We start from the raw sequence: 8,379 nt of genomic DNA on the forward strand, positions 1-8,379 counted from the left end.
CACTCAGTTTCGAATTCCGCCCGTGAGCCGAGTGCCTGTCCAATAGGGCGGCAGAAGCGAAGCCGCGTCCTGCTCGGGCCCCGCTCCCGGGGGCGGGGCCGTTAGCTTCCCCGCCTAGCGGTTGGTCGGCGGGAACGGCCGCTCCGTGACGCCCGCGCCGGTTTAGTTGATTGGTTACGCTCAGGCGCGAAATGTAACGCGGGAAAATCTGGGGCTTGGCCTGGGCTGTGGGCGCGGAGGGGTCGCAGCGGCGGCTCCGGCTCGTCCTCGGGCATCGCCGGGACCGGGGCTGCCAGCGGGGCCGGCGCCGCTTCGGAAAGGTGCGGGGAGGCTGCGGCTGCTTCACCCCGGTCGTTGCTATGGCCGGGGTCCGCCGCTGACTTTGCGGATCCGCTTGGGGCTGGCCGCGGAGGTGGGGGGGGGGAAGGCACCGAGACCCCGCCGGGAGCCGCCGTCCCCGGCGATGAGCGGCTGAGGTGGGCCCGGGCGGCGACAGGTGGCGGCGACCGCGGGACCTCCGTGCCGCTCCGCAACCCCCCCCACCCCGGGACGCGGGCTCGGACAGCGGGGCTGAGCCGCCGCGGAGCGTCCCCGCCGCCTCGCTCCCCGCTTCCCGCGCCGGTGCCCGCCAGGGGTCGGCGATGGCGGAGCGGCTGCCGCCGGCTCCCCCGGTGATTTTTTGCCAGGGCTCCCCGAAGCGCGTCCTGGTTTCCGTTATCAAAACCACCCCGATCAAGCCCTCCTCGCGGGGGGGCGGCGAGGAGCCGGTGGCCGCCCCGCCCGTCCCCACCAGCCCCGGCTTCAGCGACTTCATGGTCTACCCCTGGCGCTGGGGCGAGAACGCCCACAACGTGACCCTCAGCCCCGGCGGCACCGCCGCCCCCTCGGCCCTCCCGCCGCCCCGCGGGGGAGCGGGCAGAGCCCCCGCCGGGGACGAAGAGAAGGTGGGGAGCCCGGGCGGCAGCGGCGGCGGCAGGCACCGGCACCTGAAGGTGAGTGCGGGGCTGGCGGGCGGGCGGGACGGGCGGCGGAGTTAAAGGGTGACTCCGCGCAGCGCGCGCCTCCCCCGCCCGCGGGTTTCTTTTCGGGGGGGTGACGTCACGTCCGGCGGCGGCGCGCGCCCCCCGGTGCCATCCGGCGGGAGCGGGAGGGCGGCGGGACCGGCGGCGCGGCGGGACCGGCAGCCGGGAGCCGCCCGCAGGCGGAGGGGCGCCGCGCCGCGCCGGCGGGGCTCCTGCCCCGCCTCCCCCTCCGTTCAAAATTAAATTAAAAAAATAAAAAAGCGTGTCTTCTCTTCCGCCGGTTCGCTGCCCGTTTCCCTGCGCGCGCGTCGGAGCGCCGGCGGCGCCCGGCGTCTCCCCACCCGCACCTGCCGGCCGCGGGCTGGCTGCTGGCAGCGGGTGAGGTGAGGGCGTGGCACGCGGCCCTTCGGTTAACGGCTGAACCGCGAGCGCTGCTGCCGCCAGGGCACCGGCCGCCGGCGGTCACAGCCGTGGCTTTGGAGTCACTTCAGAGGCAAAGTTGGGGTTTCGGGCTGGACTGCAGGGGCGGGAGCGTGCGGGGTGTCAGTTCCGTAATTCTTCCAATGCAGGATGGGATAAGGCGCGGCCGGCCGAGGGCAGACACCGTCCGTGACCTGATCCATGAAGGAGAGCACTCTTCCAGCAGAATACGTTGCAATATCTGCAACAGGGTCTTTCCACGAGAGAAGTCGCTGCAGGCCCACAAACGAACTCATACCGGTGAGTAAAGGGAAGGTGTGAATAGCCGGCGTGAGCAGCTTGGGGAGCCAGCAGCGAAGGAATTAAAAAACAAAACAAAACAAAAAAAACCACCAAGAAAACCCCACCAAACCTGCAATTAAAAAAAAAAAAACACAAAAAAAAGAAAACCCGCAGAAAAACCCAACAAATTCGACCTGTTAATATTTTGCTGTAACTGTCAAATTAATCAGGCTCTTCTTCCAGTGCTCGTTAGTGCAATCAAAGTCTTTGTTACTGTGTTCGTCATGGAGAAGAGTAGCAGCAGTTTGGGCTGTAATAGAGTAGGCAAACAGTGTAAATATTTTATCTGCTGCCGTCACAGGCTTACTTTGCGAGAGGAAGAACTTTTCTAGATCGTGGTGCTCTGTACGTGGTAGCGCTGTTTATTCTGGCTGCCTCTTCTCTGTGATTTGCTTCCTTTTTGCTGGTGTATTTTTCACACAGCAATTGAAGTTTAGCTGTATGAGGAGACAGTAGCTTAAAAGGTGGATGATAACTTGGGCAGTGTAACACCCTACAAGTGTAGCTTAAACGTTGGGAAAAGAGTTCAAATGCTTAACGTCACCATCCAGTTGTCTCTCCCACCACCTAGAATTTGTGTTCTGGGGTGAAGCACTAATTTACTGAGCTGTACGTAGAAGGCAACTCGCAGTTAAGTTTAAATGTGGGATCAACTTACTCAATACCCAGCTGAGCTTGAACTGAACAGGAGATGATGCTGGTTTTTTAAACTAAGCAAATAGTGTTGGTTGGTTTTTTTATTCATGTTCCAACAGGACTCTGTATTTGCAATAAAGTGTGAACTAATGTAGCTCACAATAAGGACACGACCACCAATACTCCCCCCCCCCAAACACCCAAACCGACCAAACGAAACCCCAGAAAAACCTTGGCTCCCACAGTCTCTTGTTCTGATTCAAGTCACTAAGACTAATCTAAATACTAATATTAAACAGCAGTTTCCTCATGCGCTTTGGTCAAAATATGTTTTTATTTCACTTGACTGTATTAGGTGTTGAAGTTGTATGAACTGCTTAAGTGAGCAGAGCTTACCCTGGTGTTATTCCTCTTAGCAAGTCAGCATCACCCCCGTTTCGTCATCCCTCCTGAGTAGCAGTGGCATGGCATACCTTTGCAGAGTTGAATACAGTTAGATCCTCTTGAGGGAGGAGACACCTGCTGTCTCTGTTCTTCTCGTTGTGGTTTGCATGGGGGAAGTCTAACTTGATGACTGGCCTCAGAAAACTTTATTGGCTTAAGTCTGGAATAAGTTTCTCTGGGACCTCCATGTACCTGATACAACTTTTCTCAAATAGTCTTCCCTAATGAGATGTTTCTACAATTTCGTATGTTTCTATACTGTTGACCTCAGTTATTTTACCCTAGTTCAGGCTATGTTAAGGATAAAATTTATCTAGTTACAATGTGAATTTCATTACTTGTCCGTTTACTCATTTCACTTCATATATTTCTTGCTCTGTAGGTGTGTAGCTTCATGGGACAAAGCTTACGTAGAGCTGTGCAAGAGTCTTGAATCAGAAAATATGACAAGGAAAAATACAATTTTGGTCGTGTCATCCCCACCCCACCCCCTGCCCCCAGACGTAATTGTGTTACCCAGTAGTATTGAGGCATTGAGCATGTGCTCCAAAGTAAAGATCTGTTCGGGGTAAAAGTGGATCTCTGCTATTTGGTATGCCAGGGCTTTTTAGGTAGGTGCAAGCGTCCGAGTGGGTAAAAGGAGAGCTTGCTTCCTTAAGTCTCAAGCCAGGGACCACCACTGGATACTATGACTTCTTTTACATTCATCTTTCATAAATCTGTTCTGTTATTATTTTTAAGGTGAAAGGCCTTATTTGTGTGACTACCCAGATTGCGGGAAAGCCTTTGTTCAGAGTGGGCAGCTCAAAACTCACCAGCGTCTCCACACAGGGGAGAAACCTTTCGTCTGCTCCGAGAATGGTGAGCCATCAGAGAACAATTTGCAGCTTTCAGAACTAGGGTCAGTCTAGTACTAGAAATGTATGCACATTCACGCAGCAAAGATCCATAAAAGCTTTGGGTTTTAATTTTGGAGGAGCTTCTAGGGAAGGGAGGAGCCACACAGAATCTGTATAATCATGCAAATATATATCCAAGGATTGCCTATGTTATTATGTGAGTAGGTTATCAGTAATTCTGTGTTGCGATTTAGCCCCAGCCAGCAACTAAGCACCATGCAGCCACTCACTCGCTTCCCCCCCACCCAGTGGGATGCGGCAGGGAATCGGAAGAAAAAAAGTAAAACTCATGGGTTGAGATAAGAACAATTTAACAGAACAGAAAAGAAGAAACTAATAATGATAACACTAATAAAATGACAATAGCAATAATAAAAGGATTGGAATATACAAGTGATGCACAATGCAATTGCTCACCACCTGCGGACCGATACCCAGTTAGTCCCTGAGCAGCGATCCCCCTACCCCTACTCACCCCATGGCATCCCATGGTATGGAATATTCCTTTGGCCAGTTTGGGTCAGCTGCCCTGGCTGTATCCCCTCCCAACTTCTTGTGCCCCTCCAGCCTTCTTGCTGGCTGAGCATCATAAGCTGAAAAATCCTTGACTTAAGACTAGACTTTACTTAACACTGATGTTTTCAGTTGTTGCTATCAACATTCTTCTCACACCAAACTCAAAAACACAGCACTGTACCAGCTACTAGGAAGACAATTAACTCTATCCCAGCTGAAACCAGGACATTCTGTCAGTTGATAGTAGTGTATAAAATGATAGACCTTGTTATGAACCTTGCAACTAGAGCTTGCCGTTTTCAACCAGACCTCGGGTTCTGTGAATAAAGAAGGTTGGATTCAGCAGCATCTTCATCCCACAGATGTTATGCTGACTCGTTGGTTGGCTGCTTTCTGTAATGTGTTCTTCATTGTCACTTTGTGTTTTTTAAGGCTGTTTAAGCAGATTCACGCATGCAAACCGTCATTGCCCCAAACATCCATATGCCCGACTGAAGAGGGAAGAGCTCACAGACAGGCTGACTAAGAAGCAGACAGCTGACAATAAAGCTGTGGCTGAGTGGCTAGCAAAGTAAGTTTCCTCATGGTGTCATCTTTCTCTAAATACTTGTAAGGCTGGTCTGAGAGAGCATTTTATTCTTAGGGCGAAAAAAAACCCCAACAAACCAAAACCAGCTGTTACTCCAGTACAAATAAGCCCAGCCTTGCCTTTCCTTAAAGAAGTGTGAACTCCTGGTCAAGACAAAGTTCCTAATGAGATGTTTTATTATCTTTTTTTTTTTTCTTTGCTTAAATGCTTCACTTTACTTGATCAACACCGGCTCATACCTTGTTAGTTAGTGCTACAGTCTTGCTGAATTTGCATCTGCATGAGTGGCAACAACTGCATAGGCAAAGGGAGAAACCCCTGCTGGGAACACCATGTAGAAGTGAACAGATGTTCACTTGGGCCCTTTACACTTAAAATACTGAATAAAGGAGGTTTCTGACACCTTTAAATTCTACCATATAAGGGCTGAAAGATAAAGCCAAATGCAGTGCTTAGTCGGATGCAAGTGAGTACTTGGGAGGTTTTTGCCATCTTTGAATTGTTGGTGTGTGAGTCAGTTGTGTATATTTTAAAAGCGTTCCCCACATTTGATTTTGTAGATACTGGGAGACTAGAGAACAGCGTGCTCCTGCTTTGAAAACTAAAACAATCCAGAAGACGGATCAGGAACAGCAGGACCCGATGGAATATCTTCAGTCTGATGAAGAGGAGGATGAAGAGAAAAACAGCGCTCATTCAGCTGCCTGCCGCCGCCTCCAGGAACAGCGTGAGCGCATGCATGGTGCGCTGGCTCTCATTGAGCTTGCAAACCTAGCTGTGGCACCCATGTGACAATACATAGGAACAGAGTCTGCCTATACAAAGCGTACTTCCTGGTGGTACTTAACCAGTTAGATCCTGAGCATAAGCTAAGCACCTTATTTGCTTATCATAGGCTGCTATTCTGTAGAATTTATGAAGAATGTTGTTGCCCCATAACATGGGGTGAGAGAATTGCACTTTTTGTAAGGTAAAAGACAGATGTAAAGTTTCTAAGTATTTTGTAAATACGGGACTGCATAATGCAGGGTTGACAAATTTACGTGTTGTGGGGAGCTAGATTTTGCAAGGTTAACTCATTTATTTTGAAGCAGTTTTCACAGGAAGCACTTTCTGAACAAAGTGTTCGCAATTAGCAGAATGGTACACGTGGCCAAAGAAGGCTGGCAAAAAGAAAAGTATTTATCTGGCAGTTTAAGCAAATTTATATTAAGTGATAGGGCTGAAGTTATGGTTAAGCAGTAGTGAAACTTTTTCTAATGTCAGTATCACTGAGTTATCTCAGCTTATCTCAGATATCAGTTATCTAAGCTTAGTTATCTCAACCTGTAGAGGGGAAGAAACTGCTTCATGCAGGAAACTAAGATCTGACTGCTCAAGGTATGAGGCTTGACTTTGCTGTTTTAAGTTTTCTGATTTGATTTCAGCAGAATTTCTTGGTAGCACTTGTTGTTCCTAACATGTGACGTTAGGAACTTTTGCACATTTTTGGGTTTATCTGAAAATGATTAGTCTTGCAAAGTCTAGACAAAGGTAAACAATTGGTAGTATTTTTTTCAGATATTTTTGGACCCTGTAGTGATTTGGCACTTGATTTTCTTATTAAAGGGGATATTTACAGGGTGGTATGGATTTGTAGTAAACTATTCTAGATTTCCTATTAGCAAACACTAAGTTTTGAAGTATTGCTTTTATATGATTATTAGCAAATAGAAGCCTCCGTACTTTCTGTGCATAAAGCCACCTTATTGCTTTACTTCAGGATAACATGCCAATTTTGTCTTCACTAACTGTAGCACAGCTATCAATTAAACACTGCATAAGAGTATTCACTATACAACTAGAAAATAGGCTTCCAAAGATAGCTACAAGCGTGTTAACAGTGTGATTTCATGTATTTCCCAAATAAATGAAGTTACAGAATGCTGCGTAGTACTCAGATGCTGATATAAAATGTTTAGCAGTATATCTTGTCACTTCGTGAATGTTGTATACTTTCAAATAGCATTGTCTCATGGTGATATTTTTCTGTATTTTGCTTTGAAGGCAACCAGAGAGTCCTAATATGCTAATGAAACTTTGTTTTCAGATAGAACTTTTTGGTGTGGGTTTTTTTTTTTTGGGGGGGAGGGGGCAGGGCGTTGGTTGGTTTTTTGTTTGTTTGTTTGTTAAGCTACTGCTATAGGGGATATTAATAATTTGTATTTACTGACCTGCTTGCTTTAACTCCTTCCTCTCGTTGAAGGTTAAGAGATTCAGATAAGAAGGGAAGCCACTTTCCCTCTCGCTTAAACAAGAGGAAGAAATCATTTTATCAATCACTTGTTATAGACTGACCAGATGCATACAGCTATTCCAGAAAAGTAGTGTTATTTTATACCAGCAACTGCAACTGTTGGATTATGTTCTCTGATAATTGATAACCTGTTATGGTTGAAAATCTCATTAACCCAGTTTGTTTAAATTGAGTATCGATGCACTTAACTAAAGAGTAATTGAATAACTAAAAAAAAAAAAAAAAAAAAAAAATCACTTTCATGGAATGTAAATAATTTTGCATGAGTGATACAGTTTAACTTTTGCTTTCGGCTCCTAAACCGAGCTGCTATCAGTCTCATTTGTTTCTGTTTTAAGTCTTTTAGGCTTAAAAGTATGAAACTCTGTAGTCATTCTAGGCTTCCTAGCCTATGTAAAACTGGTAATTTGCCTGTGTTGGTTTGGAGTTTCTCAAATAAGTTGCATGCTTTTCACTGTTCAGTTGGCCTCATGCAAATAAGTGTCATTCCAGAATGAGCCCAGAGCTCACTGTTGTACTTCTGAGTCATCAGTCAGATTCACTCCTGAGTAGTATTTCACAGGGCACAAGACTGTGTAATTGCCAGCCAGTTGCAGGCTGGAGTCATAATCTTACTTCATTAGGATTGATTTTTTTTTTTAAGTTGTTTTTTTCCCAGTCAGCTGTAATGCTTCGGGCAATTTGCAGCATATTTCTTCAAGTATGATGAGTACACTGAATTGTACTTGGCTGTAGACAGAATTCAGACAGCTGAAGCAGTTTTGTGTTGTGACAAGTTTTGGGTAAAATACCAAGTAAAAAAAAAAAAAAAAATTGAGGTGTGGAAGACTGCTTTCTGTTTTATGAAGAAGTGATTACATACAAGAAATGCTGAAGTATTCAGTGCTTCAAACGATTGAAGTTGTAGTTTGGCATGACTTAACAGCAGAAGAGTGGATATGCTGTCATTTTAATAGATGCTTTGAATAAAAACGTGGTCCAGTTTTCAAGTTTAGTTGTGCCGTTTGGTAATTTTTAAGTACTTGGGCTCTTCCTCGTTTCTGTCATCCTGTCGGCCTGACTTGCCACAGAGGGCGAAGGTGTTCATTTTCCCTGCCTGTTGAAATCTGACACGAGTTAACCACCCAAAGCAGATTTTTTAGAGCTCTTCCACAGTCTTGACAGACTTGTGGGAGTTCCTCTGAAGCCAGGCCCAGGCCCGGTGTGCTGCGGCGA

At 47.2% G+C, this 8,379-nt stretch overlaps 1 protein-coding gene across 1 annotated transcript; it reads left to right on the top strand.

Annotated features, from left to right (window-relative positions):
• The first annotated feature begins 523 nt into the window (after positions 1-523).
• On the top strand, positions 524-8,153 carry ZNF367 (zinc finger protein 367). The gene is made up of 5 exons (XM_030005588.2): positions 524-992; positions 1,592-1,742; positions 3,606-3,725; positions 4,712-4,850; positions 5,429-8,153. Exons 1-5 carry the CDS (start codon positions 642-644, stop codon positions 5,658-5,660), a joined length of 993 nt encoding a protein of 330 aa, XP_029861448.1. The 5' UTR covers positions 524-641; the 3' UTR covers positions 5,661-8,153.
• The last annotated feature ends 226 nt before the right edge of the window (positions 8,154-8,379 follow it).

The sequence above is a fragment of the Aquila chrysaetos genome, chromosome Z, assembly GCF_900496995.4.
Source record: "Aquila chrysaetos chrysaetos chromosome Z, bAquChr1.4, whole genome shotgun sequence".
NCBI lineage: Eukaryota > Metazoa > Chordata > Aves > Accipitriformes > Accipitridae > Aquila > Aquila chrysaetos.

Bases quoted from the DNA above. Each gene is read 5' to 3' on its own strand.
- ZNF367 (XM_030005588.2), top strand. From the start codon at position 642: ATGGCGGAGCGGCTGCCGCCGGCTCCCCCGGTGATTTTTTGCCAGGGC. The intron at 993-1,591 runs GTGAGTGCGGGG...CTTCCAATGCAG, and splicing joins GCAGGCACCGGCACCTGAAG to GATGGGATAAGGCGCGGCCG. The intron at 1,743-3,605 runs GTGAGTAAAGGG...ATTATTTTTAAG, and splicing joins CCACAAACGAACTCATACCG to GTGAAAGGCCTTATTTGTGT.